General features: G+C 39.0%; 1 protein-coding gene across 2 annotated transcripts in view; it reads right to left on the bottom strand.

Moving 5' to 3' along the window:
- Positions 1–24,767, bottom strand: part of CPQ (carboxypeptidase Q) — a 299,566-nt gene that overhangs the window by 201,245 nt on the left and 73,554 nt on the right. For both annotated transcript variants that reach the window (XM_006198037.3, XM_072949488.1), the window contains exon 3: positions 11,183–11,390. In XM_006198037.3, the coding sequence (XP_006198099.1) occupies positions 11,183–11,390 (208 nt within the window). The remainder of the gene's footprint in view (positions 1–11,182; positions 11,391–24,767) is intronic.

The raw sequence follows: 24,767 nt of genomic DNA, 5'->3' as shown, positions 1-24,767 counted from the left end.
CTCTCCTCTCTATTAAAAAATAGGCATTCTCTAACCTTATAAGTTGATAAAGTAGAGCACAGAGATTTGAGCACCAGCACAGAGCTCCAACTTACAGGCTTCACAGACTGACTGGCCAAGGTTTAATCTGACCCCACCCCACACTTACTAATCCAGTGGGCATGGACAAGTTGCCTAATCTCTTTAAACTTCCCAGTCCCCATTTATAAGATTAAGAGGGGAAAAGTATCTGATTCATAGACTTGTTTGGGAAGAATGAGAATATCTGACACATGGTAAACACAAGCTGATGGTTATAATTATTGCGTTTTTTAAACACCTTTATTGTAATGATTTCTGTACAGTAAACTACACACATTTCAGATGTATAATTTGATGAATTTTGATAATGTACACACCAATGAAACCACCACCACAATCAAGATAGCTAAAATGATTATTGTTTTGATGGCTCATTTCTATTAGGAACTAATCAAGGTTCCTAGTAGCTCTTACTTGTTGTTCAAAATAAATGGTTTTTCAAAATTACTTAATCTCCTATGTTTTCCTCACCACTCAGGATAATATAGTTGCCTTTTTCGAATGCTAAAATAGGTTATTGGCACTCTGAAAGTAGAATCTTCCAATTTACTGATGGCCTTAAAACACTATGTCTTATAATGAAAAGCGCTGACAAGAGGTAAGACTGCCTTTGACTTCAGCTTCTAGGTGTAGAACGCGGTAGGTAGCATGCTGGAAAAAAAGCATTGATCTCAAAATCAGAAGATGGGGATTCCATATATTCCCTTCTCTGTTGGGAGGATCTAGCATAGAAACTATTGAACATATTTCATAGACTCGGTCTTAAATTTCTATCCCAGTAAAACCATTTTATTTCAGTCGTTAGCTTCTCCTGGAAGAGAGGACAAAACTTTTCTGTTGTTCATTAGTTCATTCATCTATTCATTCACCTTCTTCTTTAATTCAAAAAGCATTTTTGAGAGCCTATTATAGAGAGAAGTGAAGTATAGATTTATGACAGGAGAAGCATAAAAAAGACCAGTGGAAGTTCTGGAGAGAAAAACACTGCCTATAGCCGAGACAAGTAGGAAACACTTTTAGGGGGAGGTGGCATTTGAGCTGGCCCCTGAACAGTGTTTGGCATGCAACTGGTGCTCAACAGATATTGGTTAAATAAATTAAGGTTACTGAATCATCCAATTAAATAGTGAATTAGTAAAAGTAAGTAAGATTTCAACAGGTGGATACAGAAAAGGGGATCGGTATGGGGAAAGACAGGGAAGTAACACAAAACACATGGGACAGAATCTTCTGGGCTTCCAGAACACGGATTACCTGTGGGAAAGGTATGACCAGTGTAGTATCTTGTAGATTCAAGGCCTTCAGTGACAGATTTAAGAAGCGTTGGCTATTATCTTAGAGGAAGTAGGGAGCCATTGATTTTTTTAAATAGATGGTAGAAGCATACTTAAGGAATAAGCATAGAGGCATACTTAAGGAATACTGGTTGGAGTGGTACCAGACAGATGGAGAGGGGAAAGACCAGAACAGAGATACTAAGATGGCACCTCTATTGTCTACATAATATTCCCTGGGGGATAAAAAGGGACTGGGCCCAATACCCTGTTTTGAATTGTGTCTTGTGCTCTCATATCCAGGCCTACATTTTAGAGGCTTATTATGAAAATACACAAATGGTGGTTTATAGTATAAACTCAAAAGCCTTCTGATATAAACACTGACGGAAAATAGAAGAAAGTGCTACTTACAAATCTGGGCAGAATAAATTTGGAACGAAATATTGTAATTTTGCAAAGAGATGAGGCATGACTAAGGAAGAACACGCATTAACTGGCCATAATTGCTGCTAAAAATGCACATGACATTAAATTAAGTTAGTTTAACCTTAAATTAAGAGTCAAGAATGTGCACAGAATAATAATGTTCCTCATCCAATCATTCATGTTTAATTTAACTAACAGTATAACTATGACGGTGCTTTGGGCACATGGCCATGCAGTCATCTTAGAATTTTCCAAAGGCAGCTCTCTGGCAGAGAGAGAAACCATGCTAACCTCTTCCTAAGCTTCCCATTGATTATTATTTAAAATTACCTCATCTTAGCAAAGCCCATTAAACAGTTCAAAAGACAACTTCAAATTCCCTAGCTGCATACTTATTTAACTTATAACATCATTTTTCCTGAAGGATTCACGTACAACCAAAACATCTAATAATAGGTTAAGTAAATTATAAAGTATCCATTTGTTAGTATAACTTAAAGATACCAAAATTTCTACTTCAAGGGATATTTTGCCTGATGTTAAACAAAAATTTGATTGGATACCACCTATAAAATATAACTATATAAAAATATTCATAGAAGAAATACAGGGAAGGGAATGCAGTAAGATGTTAAGAGCAATTGTGTAAGAATGTGCTTCTGAGTAAAAATTCTTTTCATTTTTCAAATAAGGAGGCATTAATTTTATGTTAAAATCCAACTTAAACAATAATCACAGTCTTTCTACCAGGAACTGCTATTAACTCTAGAAGCCAGTGGAGCTGGAACTGGGATTCAAAGAGATTTCTGCAACACAAATATAACGGTTTGGTTTATGAGCCCGCCGCAGTGGGTAACACATGGATAGCACTCAATAAATAGTCAATGAATGAGATATAGCATAGAATCACAAGGCACTGCGAGCTATTCTCTTCTACAAAAGTTCCGTTGGTTAGCATGATGCCAAGCAAAACACATAATTGGATATAAAATGTTAATTTCTACCTGATTGTTGTAGCGGAACTGGTAGAGCGAAAGCCTGGGGAAAATCCAGGTGTTCCTCATTAGCTATTTCTTGGCCCTGCATTTAAGCTGAAAGTTTTCAAAACACAGATCCAGACACTCTAGTGAAGTAGCAACATAGGGAGGTGGCTATTTTGGATAGCCTGAACTCCCCATTCACTAAAGATTTATATAGTACTTTTTTGTTTTAACTTTTGAAGTAAATATTTCAATGTTATAATTTCTTTCCGATCTTCTTAAATAGTACATATAGCACTTAATTTCCCAGAAACTCGCATCACTTTTAGGAACATTAGTTACTACATTATCACATAATACAGTAAATCTTAATAAGATTCTCCTACTTTAAATGCTATGATTTTTGAGTTGTGACTTTTGTCTTTTACTTGCAGTTTCTATAATATGCATTGCTGTGGCGCACTTTTATACTTTTTTGCCCATGTTTTCTCTTTGCCCAGAACACCTCCCAATACATTGCTTGTCCACCTATTAAATTCCTACTTATCCCTCTCAGCTTTTCGTAGCCAGCTTTCCTGACGGCTCAGGCTCAGTTACTTCTCTCCGAGTATCTTATGCTCCTTGACTGCTGTATTAGCTTCCCCCAAAGATAGAGGCTTAAAACAATAAATATTTATTACATCACACAGTTTTTGTGGGACATGAGTTTGGGAGTGACTTAGCTGGGTGGTACTGGCTCAGGGTCTCCTGTAACACTGGGATCAAGATGTTGGCCAGAGGCACAGTCAACTGAAAGCTTGACTAGAGCTTGCTGGATCTACTCACTGGCTAATTTGGACTGGCTGATAGCAGAAAGCCCCAGCTCTTCACCAAGTGGCCCTCTCTATGGGGCTGCTTGAGCAGAGTGAGTGATCCAAGAGAAAGAACAAAGAGAAAGCCACATCACTTTCTATGTTCTAATCTCAGACATGACACAGCATCATTTCCACCACATTCTATTCTTTAGAAGTAAATCACTAAGCACAGCCTAAAGTCGGGAAACAGAATCCAGCTCCATCTTTTAAAAGGGGATCACAGAATTTGCAGGCATATTTTAAAACTACCAAGGTTGCTCTTATTGTATGATAATTATTTATTTAAACACTTTCATTTTTAGGCTGTTTTTCAGGACATCCTTTATATTTTACCATATATAAAACTAGAGATCTCCGCAGTGTGGTGACTGTAGTAAAGTATAGAGGAATCAAACTTTGAATCTTATCTCCCACTTATTAGATGTGTGTTTGACTTTAGTCAAGTTATTTACTTAGAATTGAAGCTTCCTTATCTTTAAAGTAGAAAATTGTAATAATCAGCCCTGCTGTTAGGATGGAGTGGAGCCATGCAGGTGAGAGTGCACTGCGAGCTGTATGGCACTGCATGATTGTGCCAGTACTGAATCAGCCAGCATGCAGTCAGCACCGTGAGCCCCGTGTTAGCAAAGGAGAGTCTGACTTCCAGAATTGACTACCTAATTTACTTGTCAGCCACCGAGCAAGGGCCCCTTTATCGCCTCTCCTCTGCTCTCTGCCTCAGAATATCTCCAAGCTTATAACATAGAGTTCTGCACATAGTAAGCATTTAATAAGCATTTGACATGGTTCCCTATGATGTCAACAGCTGTCCTGGCTTTCTTTTAATTTAGGGCAAAACAGAGGAAACTTTGTAAATAGCAGTATTTCACAAACCAGAATAGAAAGGTACTAAGAAGTATAGGACAGCTAATTGTTAAGAGCACTGCTTCTGGGAAAGGACAAACTTGAGTTTAACTCAGGTCTGCCACGCAGACGCTTTGTGAACTCTGTGAACTCTCTGAGCCTCTAACACGGGGATAACAGCATTGATTATCTGACAAGGTCATAATGAAGATTAAAGGAGATCATGCATGAGAAGCATCTAGAATGCTGCCTGTCACACAGTAAGTGCTCCATAAATGTGTATTACTATTCATCATATGTTTGCGATTATTATTAAATGGCTCCGTCCCTCGTAAAGGAAAGTTCAACCCCATGAAAGATGACAACCTCCTGCTTGTAAGTTCCATGCCGGCATGCTAGGATGACTTCCGGAAGTCAGGAGAGAGTACTCTTCAAGACTTGCCTTGCCTACCTGGGTGGCTGTCTAGCTCGAACGGCCCGCCTGGCTTGAGCTGCTTCCATCTGCTGTCTTTACGAGCCCGGAGGCATGCATAGCTATGAGCACATTTCAGAAATTTGAAAAATAAACAATGAAATATCTCCGGCTTGCCACACATGTATTTTTCCTTCCATGATTTAGGTTGGCTGGTTCTGAGCCATAAAAAGTTTATAATAAGAAAGAAAAAAAAAAGAATGAAATCTGCCAGTTTACAACTCTTTAACCCCAGCCCCCAAAACTTTCCAACTCAAGGTTAAGATGTGAACAATGTTCCAACCAATATGTTCATGAAAGATTTAATAATTACTTTGCCTATGAAAGTTTAAACAGCTGCTTAAGTGAGTAAAAAGGCTCCCACCCAGGCAGAATAACTTGCTGTGCCCATTAAGGAGGTTTTACAAATCATCGGGCAACATATTCAGATGAAAGGAAAGCCACGTCCACTGCACAGGCTCTGACTATTCAATTATGTATGGAATGAGTTTGTCCACCAGGTCAGTCAGGTTTTGTTTATTCCTCCAACAAGGGTCTTGACAGCATCAGCGTTAAGGCAGTTTCCAAAGGGACTGCTGAGCTTTTCAATAATTTATTTTTAAAAACACATATACATGAAATAGGCCATGCCTTTTTCTTTAGGTTATTTTACAGCTTAGCTCCATGGAAACAGAGTTCATTATCAAATGGATTTGGAAATTATAGGAGGTCACATCACACTCCTTTTAAGAAGAATAACATTACTCTTTGGGCTTTCATACATACAACTCCTTCTGCTTGGAACATTCCCCACCCCAGCTCCATCCCCATGACCTTTAGCACAGTGAACCACTCATGCTGCAGGAGCAGGTTGGATCTCTCCCAGAAAGCCTTCCTTGGCCTCCTTGACCAGAATGGTTACCTGCATCGTACCATGTAGCTACCACACTAAGGCACTTGCCAGCTGCTACTGCAGTTACTTGTTTAATTGCCTGTCTCTACCATGAAACCCCCACGTGCCACGAGGGCAAAGCAATATACCAGCATATGGTAGGAGCTCAATGAATTCCTGTAACATTAATGAATAAATTCTCCAAGTTACCCAAACTACACTTTTCCTTCTTTTTCTCCTTCTATCTAAATTTTAACAACTCTTGCCAATTTTATTTCTTAAATATTTCCTGAATCCTTCTCCTCTTTTCCAACATTATTTCGACTGTCTCAGTTCAAGTCCAGCTAATCTCCTGGTTGAATTTCTGTCTTTGTCCCTAGAATACATACAGTGGGTAGATGAACCCAAATGCAAATCCACTGCAAACCCAGCCTTTCAGTGACTCCCCACTGTCGCTGTCGAGAGGACAAAGCCCCGGCCCTTCAAGTGGCCCACCAGGCCTCTGTGGTCAGCCCCTCCAGCTGCGCCTCTCCTATTTCTTAACTCTACTTCTGCATAAGCTCTCCCCTCTCCAGAGAAGGTTAATATTTACTGAGTGACAGAGAGGCAAAATAACCCACCAACAAAATGTAAGAGGCAGCATTTGAATTCTACAGGCCACGTTTCTAACCACAGTGCTGTGCTGCCCGCCTACTGCTGTTGCTGTAACCCTAGTGCCTGACACACACCAGATAGTCAATACATGTGTGTTGAATTAATGAATGAATAGCCAGGGAGGGGGTAGAATAAAAAAAAAACAAACACTGAAATATAAGTTACCCAGTGGATCTTATGCCTTTTTCCTACTGCTTCTCAGAAAGTCTGGGGACTATTACAAAATGACCTCTTTACGGTTTCCAGTGCACATTAGCACATTAAAGACTTAAGTAAGAAGTGCCTCAAAAAAAGGTGCCTGTTTAACTTTTTTCAGTAGAAGAGCTCAAAAATTATCAGAGAAATGTAAATCAAAACTACGATGAGGTATCACCTCAGAATGGCCATCAGTCAAAAGGCCATAAATGACAAATGCTGGAGAGGCTGTGGAGAAGAGGGAACCCTCCCACACTGCTGGTGGGAATGCAGTTTGGTGCAGCCACTGCGGAAAACAGTATGGAGATTCCTCTAAAGACTAAGAATAGACTTACTGTATGACCCAGTAATTTCTCTCCTGGGCATATATCCAGAAGGAACTCTGCTTCAAAATGACACCTGCACCCCAATGAAGAGCTCCTAACTGTATTTGAACACAGAACTTAAAAAAAAAAGAAAGAAAGAAAAGAACACCTTCCAAAGCCCTCCTCTGTGAAGTACTGAAAGGGCTGCCACTGCACCCGTCGCTGTCTGAGAGCACACAGTGTGCACCATCGGTCTCACGATGGTCTCAAGTATTTTCTTTCACTAATGGAATTTTAGGGCTGGAAACAACCTCTGCACTTTTCCATACGAAGTCCCCCATTCTATAGTAGCAAGATTACGTGGCCCAAGGTCACTCAGCTTATTTGTGGCAGAAACAAAACCAGAACCAAGGTCTGGCCACACCCACCCACTGGGCTCTTCCTATCACTCCATGCCAGTGAATCTCAGTGTGCAGTGACCTCTGTCCCTCAGGGGACATTTGGCAATGGCTGGAGACATTTTTGATGGGCACGGCTGCGGGGAGAGGCCAGGGATCCTGCTAAATATTCCCCAAGGTACAGGACAGCCTCCCACAGCAAAGAATTGTTTGGCCCAAAATATCACTAGCGATGACACTGAGAAACCCTGCCCCACACTGTACGAGAAGAAAAGTGAACCCTCCAGTTAACAGACTAGAGCTTTCTCATCAATGTTTCCCACTAACCTGCACAGGGCTGCACCATATTGGAAATAATGCAGGCGTATGAAACTGAAATTGTTCTTTGAATCCATGAAAATAATTTCTGTTGGAAAAGACTTACATGAAAAAATAATTTCCCTCAGCAAGGCTTTATCAAAATGGATTTGGATATTATCAACTAAAAAAAAAATCCAGAACACTTTTCTTTTCCATACAATTCCCTCAGAAGTATGCTTGAATATATTAACATTCAAAAAACATTGCATTTACTAAGCAAGACCTCAGAGTAAGGCCTGCAAAATCGCTGAAGAGCAACAGAAATGGGCCAGCCCTAAGTGTCAGAGCCTCTGCTCTTGGTGGGAGACTCTCTCCCACAGGGGCCCTGAACCCCTGGTCTCAGGTAATTTCCCCTCTCATTAGGTCAGTTTGAGCACAACCCTCCTTCTGTGTTTGCTTGTTTGTTTGAGTGGGAGACTTCGGAAGCATCATAAACTAAGCCTGGGAAAGGACTGTTCGGGGTGACATGAGGACAGGGTCCCGCCTGCCTGGGCGCTACCCAGAGGATGCCCAGAAGGCGGCCCCTGCTCTCCAAGAAAGCAGCGCTCTCTCAGGAGTATGTTCTCATCAGTGTCTCGCTGGGTTAATGTGCCACAGTTATGTAGATGTTACCACTGGGGAAGCTGGTTAAAGGGTACAGTCAAGCTCTCTGTGCTATTTTTGTAACTTCCTGTGAGTTTACACTTATTTCAAAATAAAAAGTTGTGGGGTTTTCTTTGAGGGGATGTGATTGGTAGCAGGTCTATCTTGGATTTGTCTGTGGTCCTTTGCTAAAACAGAAACACCTGATTACCTGATTGGTGAGCGTGAAAGCGTATGAAGAAGGCATCATAAAGTGTCACTTACACCACAGAAGTGATGTACTCACCAGATCCTCTTCCAAAGTGACAAGGAGCTAAAAAGGAATGAGACCCAAAGAAGTCTTGATGGAGAGAGGATGGGTAGGAGGAAGGGACTAAGCACAGGTGGTTTCCCAGGTAATAACCTCACAGGTGCTCTCAGAAAACTGTGAGACAACAAGGGGCAGGATATTTGAGAGTTCTTCGTGTCTAGAAAAGAGATACCAGAAGAAAAAACACGAGAGAAAGACACAAGTAAAGACTTGGTAGGGATGGCATGACTTGAACCAACCAAGTCCCACAGATTTAGGCGCTATCCATCCAGCTAAGGTGTGCCCAGGCACAATGGAGTATCTTGGGGGTAGAAAGAAATGGGAGTCGGGAAATCTGGAGTCACATTCCAGATGTGTCCTATCACACATTTGTTGTGTCTCCCTGGACAGGTCCCTTGGGGACTCAGTTTCCTCATCTGAAGTCAGGGAATTGGTACTAAACTGCTAAGATCCCTGCCTCTCTGTCTCTGCCTGTGTCTAAGACCCTTCTAAGTGGTAGGACACCCTCTATTAGTTTAATAAAAAATAAAACCTAGTCATGGCTGGCCACAAGTTTCCTGTGGATTTTCCAGTGCAAGTTAGCTCCTTAATAAATGAGAGCAGAACAGCATGGCTGTTTTGGTACTAGGGAGGATCCGCTCAGAAGCCAAAGAGCTCTTGCTCCCACCCTCTCAGACTCATCCTCAACCATGGATGCGCTGGGCCCCACAGACACAATGACTTCCCAGGGACAAAGCTATCTGAGAGAAAGGAGTTCAAAGACCTAATGTCAGAACTTCCAGAGGCTTGCCTTCCCCCAGCGAAATGCGGCCTCTGGAAGTGTTCAAGGTCTGCTGAGTCCTGCATGACACACCCAAACCGCAGGGGAGCAGTTTCAGAAGAAGTAAGAGTGAGAGAATTCTGGGCTTGGGGGAGCCGTCTTGTGGGTATTTTAGGAAGAGGGTATGATGTATGTCTATAGTACCTCTGTTTTGCCTTTTCACATTTTGAAATCCAATCAAGTATTTGTATTGCTGGCATTATTAAAAAGCCTGTGGTTAATTCAGGCAAGGCTTATGTCTGGATTATGTAACAGGGTTTTGAAATGTGTTAATGCTTCATCAGCCGCATAAACGCTTTTCCAGAGCTGAAATTCACCACATGGTGTCCATAGATCTTGGGCCAAATCAGAAGGATTCTTTACATGCTAATTGCTTTACTTTCATTAAGGTGCTGTGCATGTTTGAGATGTAAGGGGTTGTGCCGGGTGCCAGCAACGAAGAGTATCAGCCATTGCCTGGGTTGTCAGCCCACTTTCAAGTCTCCCAGGATGCTCAGCCTGCAGGCAGAATAATGGTCATTTCAACATCCCCTCTTCATTTTTAGAGATAATTTCTGCCGCAGCTAATCTGCTCAGCATCATTTAGCACTGTTCTCTAGTATAACAAGGAGCAAGGTAGCAAGGATGTGTCGGGGGTAAGTTAGTTAACCTAAACTAACAAGACCAACATTTATGTCTCTGTCAGCATTATTAATAATTAAAAATAAAGTTGAATGACTTTAGGAAAGTTTGTCCAAGTTTAAGAGAGCTGAACTGCCTCACTAGCCAACGAAAAATAGGTCTTAGCTGGCGTTGAACCTCCGTCGTGCATTTCCTTTCCCTCTTTCTTCGTTCTAACTTTCTGCTCATTTATGAATAGTACCAAGAGATTTCCTCTTAACTATGCTGCCTCCTATTTAACCCTCCCAAGCTCTCTTCCCTCTTGGTCTCTTTTCCTCTATCTTTTGCTCACCTCTGATCACCCACCCCAGCATTTACCTTTATCATAACCTTTACCTTATAGGGAACAGGAGATGGGACCTGACAGCATGGAAAGACCATGTCGAGATCAGTGTTTTAAAAGATAACTGAGCTGCACTGCAAAAATGCAGAAGTGGAAAGAGAACAGAAGAAAGAAAAGTCAGGAGGGAAATAGCAAGGGCCTGAATCAGGACAGAAATGACAGTAAAGACCAGGTAGGAACAGATTTCTTTTGATATACTGAAAGTAGACTGAACAGGATATGGTTCCTGACTGTAGGGCAATGATAAAGAGGAGAAAATTAAAAATAATTTGAAGTTTTCTAACTGCACTGATAGGTAAATAAGGTTCCTCTAACAGAGACAAGAAGTGAGGTGAGGGATCAAGTATGCAGGAGTTGATGGACCCGAGTGCAGCCACACAGAGCTGCACTTAGGGGTGATGTCCAGGATGCCAGTGGACAACCAATGTTCTAAGTGGGCAGGAAAACATCTAGATTTAAAGAGAATCAAGATTAAGAAAATCTTCCAATCATTTTCTCCTTTTCTTCCTCTTTTCATTTTACTGAAATAAAACATGTAAGAAGAAGCTACATGTTTGAGAAGCTACTGCATGCCAAGTCCTGGGATAGACATTAGAAAAAATAATAATAAAGTAAACAGAGTGTCTCCTCAGGGCATTTGCAAGCTCTGGTGGGAAATGACACCATAACAATGAGGGGAGGGTTCCAGAGGAGGCTTGCACTCTGGTTCAACATCCTACTCCCAGACAGCCCATCCCTTGCCTTCACTCACCTGCTCTGGGTACTTGCTACCAATGATCTCGGCTACAGTGTTGAAGGAATCAGCATCTGGGTAGTTCTTTGCCCCCATCTTCAGCTGAATGACAATTCTGCTCCCACGAGAAGCCATTCTTGACATCATTTCTGCATCTTCCACTGTAATACACGCTGTTGGGATCTTTGGCACACCGTCCTGGTATTCCTGAATACCTGTGTGAGGACTTGAGAAAAGAAGCCACCAGGTTACCCTGGAAGTGGAAATGGGCCTAAAGTATTTTTTAAAAGCACTCATATTTGACATTTGACTTTCACTGATCTTTGTTTGCATGTGAGGAATGGAAAGGGTGGGCAATATTGATTTCCTTGCTTTTGATGTGAATGTAATTTTTCTCTTTGATAAAAATAACTTAGAAATTTCAATTTTATAATAATTTCATTGAAAACATTACAGGAAGTTTATTTTGATAATTTGAATGATTCTTTAAAAAAATTGCAAATTCCCCCAAACTCAGTGCCTTCATGGCCAAGAGGTGAACACAAATGTTCAAGGAGACAAAGGGAGCACTAAAGTCCACTGAGGCTGCAGACCAGAAGACCCACATGTCAGGAAGAAAACTGGCCCAGATCCACCCTGCTCTCCGGACACTGACTGGCTCAAGGGCTCCTCTCTTCCCACCCAAACACAGAGGTCTGTATATGTAGCCCTGCGTAGGGGCAGAACACTGTGCAGGAAAGCTATAGAACAATGTCTGGGGAAATGTTTGTGTTCCCATGAAGAAAAGTGCCAAATAAACCCAGGTCCCTGATTTTACTGCTCCAAAAAAAATAAAACTATTATAATTTTGGCATAAAATTTGGGGCATGAAATATCACCCCAGCTGGTCAAGCTCTTTTCCTACTAATTTCCTGATGCCCCTTACATGACTAAGAAACACTTGTGATTGAAATTTATATTAAGCTACTGTTGATTCAACCTCTCTACAAGCTAATTGAGTTTATCAAACTCATTTTCTAAAATTTCAGGTTGTGCCCTTTTACCTTTAACTCCAAACCCTCCCTAACCACGGCTCCCTGAGGACCACAGCTTCTGAGTGCACACCATATCCCATCAGTTTGTTCCTGTCTTCTGTTGAAGCACAAGCTAACAGACTCCCTTTCCAAATGAATTTTCCTTTTGATATTTTCAAACTTGTTTCAGGTTGTCTTATATTTAGAGAAAAGCCTTTCTCTTCCTTTCAGCCACAACACACTCTTCTCCAGTAGAAGCAACTCCAGTCTTCATGCGTGTAAACACGATGATCCAATCTTATCACCGCTTTTTTGGTGTGACTATTGTTGTGACAAGTGTATCTGGTGACTACTTACTTAGAGAAAGGACATGGCAAAATGATCAAGAACAGAGGTTCTGAGGCAAGACTGTTCAGGTTCATATCTGTGATCTGCTGCTAATTGGCCCTGGGCAAGTTACACATCTTTGCTTCAGCGTCTTCATCTATGATTGGAGGTGATAATTATCATACCTATTTCATAGCTGCTTTGCAAATTTAGTTAATTTATACAAATAAATCACTTTTCCTGGAACATAGTAAGCACCCATAATAATAAATGTTAAATATTTATTATGCTAACTTGCCTGTTGCAATAACCTGCAGAGAGAGAGACTGTGTAATCCCAAATCTTTAGGCTCATCTAAGTACATCCTTTATGGGACATATGTCAAGTGCTAACTGAAAATTTTATTCTTCATAAGAGAAAGACAAAGACTTAGAAATCTGAAATTTCTAAAACAGAAAGCCTGAATCTGAATTCCTGTTCTGGAATATGCCTAATCCACTCTGACTTCTGGTTTAGGGGAGGCCAGAGAGTCACATAACCAAGGTCAAATCCTGGCTCTACCACTCTCTACCTGCCAGACACCAAGCAAATTAGATTACTTCTCTGTCTCTGAGTTCCCACATGTGAAAGGTGGAGAATAATTTTAGCACTGACCTCATAAGATTGCTATGAGTAATAAAAGAGATAGTACGTGTAAAGGATTTAAAAGTGCTTGGCACACAGGAATCACTTAGTAAACATCAGTTGTTATTATTATTTCTTCAGTGGTAATTTTCTCCACTGAACTGGTAGAGTGATTAATGACCAAAAGTATTTCGAGACATGTAGGAAGACAATCTAAATATTTATTATTCATATTACCTTACGTGATGTCTAGGATTCAACAAACTCTCCTTGTTCTCAGACTCTCTGACTCAAAAGGAGGTCAGTGTAACACTTCTTAATAGGTTACTTTAAATAATGTTTCTAAACAAATTGGTACTAATAAGTCACAAGTAAGAGTTCTTAATGTGGAGACAGTGAACTGGGCATAAGCTCATGGTTCCACTGACGAAAATGGCATCTTTCAGCTGTGATTCTGAATTCAAGACATAACAGGCTTCTATTTGTTTCTGCCACTAAGCATGTTCTCCAGTGGTGGAGTATCCAGCATTGTTTCATAGAAGTAGGCAGAATGAAGACTCAACAGTTTAAGTAAAATGCCTGCACTTTCACTGTCAAGTCCTATACACAGGAGGTGATCAGCACAAACATCACCTTCCTGATCTGATTTACAGGCCCCACCTGCAATTTAACAATAACAAAGGATAATCTACAAAGGAAGCCATAAAAAATCAAAATAAGAACATTTAAAAATTAATACCAATCCTTCACAAAGTCTTCCAAAAAATACAAGAGGAGGGAAAACTTTCCAACTCATTCTGCAAGGCCGCTATTACTAATAACAAAGCCAGACACAGACGCCACAAGGAAAGAAAACTGCACACCAATCTCCCTCATGAATATAAATGCAAAACAACAACAAAATACAAACAGATACAGCAACATATGAAAAGAACTTTACACAATGACCAAGTGGGATTTATTCCAAGAATGCAAGGTTGATTTAACATCAAAAAATCAGTGTAATGTATTATAATAATATAATAAAGGACAAAAACCACATGATCATCTCAACAGATGCTAAAGGAGCCTCTGGCAAAATCTAATACTCTTTTATAATAAACACTCAACAGACTGAGAATGGAATAAAACTTCCTCAACCTGACAAAAGGCATCCACGGAAAACCCGCAGCTAACGGCATACTCAGTGGTAGAAGACTGAACGTTTTCCCGAGATCAGAAACACAGGTTCTAGTCTACCTTGTACTAGAGGTTCCAGCCAGGAAAATCAGACAAGAAAAAGAAATAAAAGAAATCTAGATTGGAAACAAAGAAGTAAAACTATCTCTGTTCCCAGATGACGTGGTCAAGTATATAGAAAATCCTGAGGAATTCACACACACACAAAACCAAACAAAAAAAACTATTAGAACTAATTAACAAGTTCAGTAAGGTTTCAGCATACAATATCAATATACAAAAATCAACTGTACAGTAGTAATACTACACAATGCAATATAGCAGCAATACAGTAGTAATGAACAGTTTGAAAATTAAGTAAACAACTACATTTCCATTAGCAACAAAAAGAATAAAATGCTACAAATAAATTGTGCTCTACACTGGAATTTGACACAACATTGTAAAATGATTATAACTCAATAAAAAATATTAAAAAAAAGAGTTCATGTGAAAAATAAAATAAATGAAGCTGAAAAGTTAAAAAACAAACAAATAATACTACAAATAAAGTTAACAAAAGAGGTGCAAGATTTGTACAATGAAAACTGTGAAATATTGTTGAAATAAAGTAAAGAAAACCTAAATATATTGAAAGATTCCCCAGGTTTATGCATTGGGAGACTTTACATTCTTAAGATGGTGATACTCCCCAAACTGATTTACAGATTCAGTGCAACCCCTATCAAAATCCCAGCTGTCTTTTTAAAAGACATTTATAAGCTGTTTCTGAAATTCATATGGAAAAGCAAGGGACTCAAAATAATGAACACAAGTTGAAAATTGGCGGACTCACATTTCCATATTTAAAAATACACTACAAATCTGTAGTAATCAAAAGAATGGTACTTGTATGAGGACAGACATATAGATCAATAATATAGGACTGACAATCGAGAAATAAACTTTATAAGAAGGGTCAATTCATTTTCAACAATGGGGCAGGATAACTCAATGGGGATAAAAAGGCATTTCCACAAAGGGCACTGGGGCCGACCAGTCACCCACGTGAAAAAGAGTGAAGTTGCACCCCAACATCACACACAAATAATTCAGAATGAACCACAGACATAAATGTACAAAGTTAAGCTATAAAACTTCACAACCTTCGGTGAGGAAATTGTTTCTCACATACAATGCTGAAATCATAAACAGCAAATGAAAAAAGAGATAAATTGAACCACTAAACTTTAAACCCCTGTACTGCCAAAGGCACCATCAAACAGTGAAAAAACAATCCATAGAATGGGAGAAAATTTTTGCAAATCAGTTATCTAATAAGACACTTGCAAATATGTAAAAAGCTCACCAATAAAAAGGCAACCCAATTTAAAAATTGGTGAAGAATTTGAGGATCCAGATGAGATATTCAAATGGATAACGAGCACATGAAAAGACGCTGAACATCATTAGCCATAAGGGAAATGCAAATCAAAACCACAATGAAACGCTGCTTCCTATACAATGGCTATGATCCAAAAGACAGGTAAAAACAAGTACTGGTGAGAATGTGGAAAAATTTGAGCTCCCATGTGTTGCTGGTGTGAATGTAAAATGGTGCAGCCATTCTGGAAAACAATTTGACAGTTCCTCCAAAAGCTAAACATGTAGTTACCATATGACCCCCAATTCTACTCCTGGGTATATATTCAAGAGAAATGAAAATATACATTCACACAAAAACTGGCACACAGATGTTTATAGCATTATTCAGAATAGTTCAAAGCTGAAAACAACCCTAACGTCCATCAGCTGATGAGGGGATACTAAACAAATAGGGTACATGCACACAATAAAGAAATACTGTTCTGAAACATGCTACCACGTGAGTGAACCTTGAAAACATCCTAGGTGAAAGGAGCCAGTCACACAAGACCACATATTGTAAAACTTCATTTATAAGAAATGTCCAAAATAGACAAATCCATAGAGGTGGAAAATAAATTTTAGGCTGCCTTGGGCTGTTAGAAGGGAAAGGAAAATAGAGAGTGAATGGTAATAGTTACAGACTTCTTTTCAGAATGATGAAAATATTCTAAAATTAGATAGTGATGGTGTTTGCACAACTCTGTAATATACTAAAGACTGCCGAATCGTGTATGCTAAAAGGGTAAATATTATGGTTTGTGAATTTACCCCAGTGAAACTTCGAACATAAATCAAAATAAAAATCTTAAGAATTCAGATTTCTCTTTCAGGAGAAAATCCTGGTGTTTTTTTTTTCATTCAAAAATCTTGCTTCCATAGATCTGGTTTATGAGACATATGAAAACAAAGCCTGCTGGTCTCAGTGCTTGCAAGAGAGTATACCCAAAATATAAAATGAACATGTAAAATGGAAGTCTTAAATCCGTTTTTCAGATTTTTCTAAATTTCTTGTGTATGTTGCATAAAGTGATACAATTTGAAGTCAGCTGAATATTTTCTTTTATCTACATAAAATAAGTGCCATGTTGAAACAAAGAAGTTTGACATTTCCCACCTGATTACCACACATCAGTCAAACTCCCTTAATGCTAATCACTTTTGACTAGCTCTTTATAAAAGATACCAAGCACTTTACATTTCTGAGCACTTCAAAATTTGCAAAGCTCAAATCAACTGAAAGTAGGTGTCAGCTTGTGATGTTATATATCCAACAAGAGAACAATTATGTATCCTTACTGAGGAATTTGTAGGTTTCCACAGGGGCATAGAATACACTGACTCAAGTGAAAATTATTCACAATACAATGAAGTCTTGGAATGTTTCCCAAAAATAAGAGTCTAGAGGTGGGAATGGTTGTGAGGACTGGAAGCTTTTGAAGCTTTTGGGGGAGTCTTGTTTCTATGAGATTTTCTTTTAAACTTCCTTATTAGTAAGGTTAAAAGAGCACCAATTCTGTTTATTAGGAAGGCTTGTTTGTTTTAAAAATCAGTTGGAAAATAACTGTCTTGGGAAAACTACGATTGACCTTTTTTTTTAGATCTAGTACGTTAAGGGTAAATTCATCTCAGTCTTTTATACTATCATTAACAACAATAAGAGTAAATAAGAGTAAACTGATTTCAGGCGTTTATACTGTACTTAATAATACAAAAGCAAAAAGATCAATTTATACCAAATTTCACAAAAAGGAAACTTAAAAAAAAACCTGATCAAGAGAGAGGAGGTAGGGCTAAATTTCATTCCTAATTTCTGTAATTAGGTTGAAATGGCAGAAAGGAGAAAGAGGAAAAAGTCAAATTCTTGAATTCTATTCCATGTTGAGGACAGACTCCACATGAACAAAACCCAATAAGCGTGTTTAATATCTTAGGTTCACCTGCAGATTTCATAAGGAGACTATTACAAACACAGCAACAGAGAGATGTAACTTCTTCCAAAATAGAGGAACCCAGCCAACTCCACAAGAGTGTGAGACAGAAGGAAGATCGTCAAAATGCTTAGAGCAATGAAACCGTGTGATTTTTAACATCCCCAGCATAGAGGAAGGGCTTTTGGCTTATTCTTCTAAGATACAAAAATGTAAAGATTTAAAGGTAGAAGGAGGCAACTGCCTGTGATACAAACATAAAAGCAACTTCAAAATAGCTTAAAAAATTATACTTAATATTTTGTCATCTAGAAAGTATTGCATAATTACTAGTTTTGTTATTGTTAAATATTTTGTAACCTAAAGTAAACATCAAAAAATATATTTGTTCCATTTCTTCCTTTCTGATTTTGTTCTTCTGTGTAAGTTACAATTTTCTGCTAACATACACTTATTTCAGCATCTTAAATTTTTTTTTTATTTTCTCCACCAATCTTAATAATTTTTAGATGTCCTTATGTATTAAGTAAAATGAAAACCTACCATGGAATAACAAAATGTTACAATAGATAATTTCTTCAATAAAGATGATAATGATAAATATGCAGAGCAATATAAAAACCATTTGGTAAATGAAGATGGTAACTTTAACCAATGAAATCCTCTGTCCATATTACTAACTAAATATTATCTTTAGTTTAAGCCTCAATGGGAAACATTTCTGATTAACTAGACTGGAAAATATTTAAAGATCATTTTACCCAGATCACCAAATTCTCATTTAGAAATATCCTAAATTTCTATTATTAATTCTATGAAACTATGCCAGTCTCTCATTACCCTCAAAGACCACCATCCTCCCACCAGAACAGAACAGAACATATAGCTCACAGAACATGCTGTGGACAATGTCTGCGCTCCTTCAAAATGTATACATTGGAATCCTAATCCTTGTGAGGTGATGGTATTAGGAGGTGGGGCCTTTGGGAAGTGATCAGGTCATGTGCACAGAGCCCTCTTGAGCGGGATTGGCGTCCTCATAAAAGAGGCCCCAGAAATATCCTTCACTCCTTCCACCATGTGAGGCTACAGTGAAAAGACAGCCATCTAGGAAGTAGGCCCTCACCAGACACCAAATCTGCTGGCACCACGATCTTGGACTCCCTAGCCTGCAAAGCTGTGAGAAGTAAATGTTGGTTGTTTATAGACCACCCACTCTATGGGATTTTTGTTATCAAAGCCTGAACAAACTATACTGCATATTTTATCAAAAGGGAAACAAGATAAAGACATTTGATTAAAACTCTAGGGGAAAAAAGAAATGGTTGATTTCTTTCCTGACATGAAGAAAATATTTTTAAAACAAAGCATCAGATAATCACACAAAGGTAAGTCGGACCAAGATGGCAGAGCAGGAGGATGTGGTGCTTACCTCCCCCCACAAACATATCAAAAATACATCTACATGTGAAACAACTCACAGAAAACTAACTGGAAACTGGCAGAACTCCTATACAACCAATGCTGCAAGAAAGATTCCCACGTAACTGGGCAGGATGGAAACAATGCACAGGGTCAGAACCTCCACCCCTGGGAGGGACCTTTGAGGAAGAAAATGTCCACACCAGTGGATCCTCAGCCTGGGGAGTAAGCAGGCTGTCTCACAATCTGGGCATCCCAGTCCTAGGGTCCTACCTGGAGGAGACAAGCCCCCTTGGCTGCTGGGAGAACCATAGGGACAGACAGAAGGGCTACAGAAGCCTAGACTCTACTCGCAAAGGGTGAGCAGGTGCTGGCTTGTGAGAGCTTCACACTGGCAGATACTACCACGTCACGTTCCCCAATCCAAGCGGGACAAACACCCTGGCCCTACCCGCTCCACACCACGTCTTGGCACTGGATCTGATGCAGACAGGCCCTAAGAGAAGACTTGATCTAGAGATGCAGAGGAGGCTCAGAGGAGGGTGGTGGTCTAGAGCACGGTCCAGGTGGGGCAGCAGCAGCAATGTTGGTGCTAACTCAACCTGCACCACAGAAGCCGCCAGATCTTTGACAGCAGTGCAGCCTTTCAGCTCCGCCAGCCACAATGCCCCAACTCCCAGTCCCAGCTTTCCCAGTGAAAGCTCTGGTCCCACCCACTCCACACAACAGCCTCGCACTAGATCTGAGATGACCATAAAAGGGGAAAGGGCACAACCTTGGGCTGCATCTGAGTGGAGCTTCAGATGCCTACATAGGCAATGCATCAGGTCTCTGTGAGTGCACAAGCCCCATGTGCTTCAGTACACCCCTCCTTTGGGGCAAAACACACACTCAAAGGGAACAGAGCTTGCTCAAGCCCAACTCTCAGGCTTCTGCTCCAGCAGCTGGGGAGCAGACCCCGCTCCTGACAGGACAGCAACAGCCAAGGAACAGAGAGGAAGTCCCTCCCCACATGCTGTGCAGGTTTAGATACTCCAACATCAACCATACCCCCTATCAAGGAGACAGCAGCCAGCACACCAAAGACACTGGATAAACACAGTCTACACGGGAACACTCCCACATAAAACACCACTTCAAGACCACAATAGATAACTTTTCCTCCTAAATTCACAGAGACAGAGAAAGTTAAGTAAAATGAAAAGGCAAAGGAACTACTCCAAATTAAAAGAGCAAGAGAAAACACCTGAAAGCCTAAACAATGAAACAGAGATCATCAGTCTACCAGGCACTGAATACAAAATGGAAGTAATAAAAATGCTTACTGAATTAAGAAAGATTATCACAGATTATTGTAACAAGGAACTAGAAACTATAAAGATGACCCAATCAAAAATAGATAATTCAATTTCTGAGATAAAAAGCAATCTAGAAGCAATGAATAGTCAACTAAATGACACAGAAGAACAAATAAGTGATCTGTAAGATAGAATAATTGAAATCATCCAATCAGAACAGCAGGCAGAAAAACAAATTGAAAAAAAAAGAAAAGAAAGCAACATACAAGATCCATGAGATAATATAAAATGTGCCAACTGCACATAATAGGGGTTCCAGAAGGAGAAGAGAGAGAGAGAAGGAGAAGAGAAGAGAGAGAGAGAAGAAATTATGGCTGAAAACCTCCCCAAACCTAAAAAAGGAAACAGAAATACAGGTACAGAAAGCACAGAAGGCCCAAATAAGATGAACCCAACAGACCCACACCAAGACATATCATAAACAAAACAGCAGAAGTTAAAGATAAAGAGACAATTCTAAAAGCAGCAAGAGAAAAACAAAGTGTCATTTATAAGGGAACCCTCATAAGGCAATCAGCTTATTTCTCTGCAGAAACTTTGCAAGCAAGAAAGGAGTGGCATGATATACTCAAAGTCCTGAAAGGAAAAAATCTTCAACCCAGGATATTCTACACAGCAAGATCATCATTTAGAAGAGAAGGAGAAATAAAAAAAATTTCTCAGACAAGCAAAAACTAAAAAAATTCAGCAATACTAAATCTATCTTAAAAGAAATGTTGAGGGGTCTTCTCTAAATGGAAAAGAAGCAAGAATATATAGGAAAGGGAAAATTCTAATAGGAAATGCAAATATATACTAAGGACTGAAGATCACTTAAATAAACCAGTACACAGATTGTAAAAGCAACTATAACTACAATAAGCAGTAAAAGAGATAAGCATAATGATGTAAAACAGGACATCAAAAACACAAAATGTAATGTAGAGGAGAGGAATAAAAACTGTAGATCGTTTAGAATGTGTCTGAACTTAAATGATGATGAGTGTAAAGCAACTATAGTTAGGAGTCAACATACATGAACCACATGGTAACCACAAATCAAAAACCTACAGTAGATGTACAAAAACAAAAAGGAAAGGAACTCCAGCATATTACAAAACAAAATCATCAAACCACAACAGGAAAAGCAAAAAGAAAAAGAAATGAACAAAGAAAGACTACAAAAATAACTGGAAAACAAGGAATAAAATGGAATTAAGTATGTACCTATAAATAACCACTTTAAACGTAGTGGTCTAAATGCTCCAATAAAAAGACATGGAGTGGCTGATTGGATTAAAAAAACAAGACCCATCAATATGTTGCCTAAAAAGGGATTCACTTCAGGGCAAAAGACACACACAAACTGAAAGCGAGAGGATGGAAAGACGTTTCATGCAAATGGAAATGACAAGAAAGCAAGGGTAGCAATATTTGTAACAGACAAAGTTAGACTTTAAAATAAAAGCCATATTGAGTTCATTTTTGTATATGGTGTAAGGGAGTGTTTTAGCTTCATTGTTTTACATGCTGCTGTCCAGTTTTCCGAACACCATTTACTGAAGAGACTGTCTTCATTCCATTGTATATTCTTGCCTCCTTTGTCGAAGATTAGTTGACCAAAAGTTTGTGGGTTCATTTCTGGGCTCTCTATTCTGTTCCATTGGTCTATCTGTCTGTTTTGGTACCAATACCATGCTGTCTTGATGACTGTAGCTCTATAGTATTGTCTGAAGTCTGGGAGAGTTATTCCTCCAGCCTCTTTCTCTTCAGCAATGCTTTGGCAATTCTAGGTCTTTGATGGTTCCATATAAATTTTATTATGATTTGTTCTAGTTCTGTGAAATATGTCCTGGGTAATTTGATAGGGATTGCATTAAATCTGTAGATTGCCTTGGGCAGTGTGACCATTTTAACAATATTGATTCTTCCAATCCAAGAGCATGGAATATCTTTCCATTTTTTAAAGTCTTCTTTAATTTCCTTCATCAATGGTTTATAGTTTTCTGTGTATAATTCTTTCACCTCCTTGGTTAGATTTATTCCCAGATATTTTATTACTTTGGGTGCTATTTTAAAGGGAATTGTTTCTTTACTTTCTTTTTCTGTTGATTCATCATTAGTGTAAAGAAATGCAACTGATTTTTGAACATTAATTTTGTAACCTGCTACCTTGCTGAATTCTTCAATCAGCTCTAGCAGCTTTTGTGTGGACCTTTTAGGGTTTTCTATATATAGTAACATGTCATCGGCATACAGTGACACTTTTACCTCTTCTTTTCCAATTTGGATCCCTTTTGTTTCTCTCTCTTGCCTGATTGCTGTTGCTAGGACTTCCAGGACTACGTTGAATAGGAGTGGTGATAGTGGGCATCCTTGTCTTGTCCCAGATTTTAGTGGGAAGCTTTTGAGTTTTTCACCGTTGAGTACTATGCTGGCTGTAGGTTTGTCATATATAGCTTTTATTATGTTGAGATATGTTCCCTCTATACCCACTTTGGCGAGAGTTTTTATCATAAATGGGTGTTGAATTTTATCAAATGCTTTTTCTGCATCGATTGAGATGATCATGTGGTTTTTGTCCTTTCTCTTGTTGATGTGATGTATTACATTGATTGATTTGCATATGTTGAACCAGCCTTGTGTCCCTGGGATGAACCCCACTTGGTCATGATGAATAATCTTTTTTATGAGTTGTTGGATTCTATTTGCTAAAATTTTGGTGAGGATTTTGGTGTCTATGTTCATCAGTGATGTTGGCCTATAATTTTCTTTTTTTGTAGTGTCTGCCTGGTTTTGGTATCAGGGTGATGGTGGCTTCATAGACTGAGTTTGGGAGTATTCCCTCCTTTTCAATCGTCTGGAAGAGTTTGAGAAGGACTGGTATAAGTTCTTCTTTGTATGTTTGGTAGAATTCCCTGGTGAAGCTGTCGGTCCTGGACTTTTATTTGTAGGGAGGTTTTTAGTTGCTATTTCTATTTCCTTTCTAGTGAGTGGATCAAAGACTTAAACATAAGACAAGATACAATAAACCTCCTAGAGGAAAACATAGGCAAAACATTATGACATACATTTCAAAAATTTTCTCCTAGAAGAAATAAAAGCAAGAATAAACAAATGGGACCTAATGAAACTTACAAGCTTCTGCACAGCAAAGGAAACCAGAAGTAAAACAAGAAGACAACCTACGGAATGGGAGAAAAATTTTTGCAAATGAAACCGACAAAGGCTTGATCTCCAGAATATATAAGCAGCTCATACGACTCAATAAGGAAAAAACAAACAACCCAATCCAAAAATGGGCAAAAGACCTAAACAAGCATTTCTCCAAGGAAGACATACAAATGATCAAAAGGCACATGAAAAAATGCTCAATATCACTAACTAGCAGAGAAATGCAAATCAAAACTACAATGAGGTATCACCTCACACCAGTCAGAATGGCCATCATTCAAAAATCCACAAATGACAAATGCTGGAGAGGCTGTAAAGAAAGGGGAACCCTCCTACACTGCTGGTGGGAATGCAGTTTGGTGCAGCCACTATGGAAAACAGTGTGGAGATTCCTCAAAAGACTAGGAATAGACTTACCGTATGACCCAGGAATCCCTCCTCCTGGGCTTGTATCCAGAAGGAACCCTACTTCAGGATGACACCTCCACCCCAATGTTCATAGCAGCACTATTTACAATAGCCAAAACATGGAAACAGCCTAAATGTCCATCAACAGGTGATTGAATAAAGAAGATGTGGTATATTTATACAATGGAATACTACTCAGCCATAAAACCGACAACATAATGCCATTTGCAGCAACATGGATGCTCCTAGAAAATGTCATTCTAAGTGAAGTAAGCCAGAAAGAGAAAGAAAAATTTCATATGAGATCGCTCATATGTGGAATCTAAAAAACAAAAACAAACAAACAAAAACAAAGCGTAATCACAGGACAGAAATAAACTCATAGACAGATAATACAGACTTGTGGTTGCCAGGGGGGTGGAGGGTGGGAAGGGATAGACTGGGATTTCAAAATTGTAGAATAGATAAACAAGATTACACTGTATAGCACAGGGAAATATACACAAAATGTTATGATAAATCACAGAGAAAAAAATGTGACAATGAGTGTGTATATGTCCATGAATGACTGAAAAATTGTGCTGAACACTGGAATTTGACACAACATTGTAACATGATTGTAAATCAATAAAAAATGTTTAAAAAAAAGCCATAAAGGAAGTCAAAGAAGGTCAGTATATAATGATAAAGGGATCAACACAAGAAGAGGATATTACACTTGTTAACATATATACACCCAATACAGGAGCATCTAAATATATAAAGCAAATACTAACAGACATAA

This window comes from Vicugna pacos, chromosome 25 (assembly GCF_048564905.1).
Source record: "Vicugna pacos chromosome 25, VicPac4, whole genome shotgun sequence".
Classification (NCBI taxonomy): domain Eukaryota; kingdom Metazoa; phylum Chordata; class Mammalia; order Artiodactyla; family Camelidae; genus Vicugna; species Vicugna pacos.
Note: the sequence above shows the minus strand (reverse complement) of the source record. Positions and strands in the feature narration are given on the sequence as shown.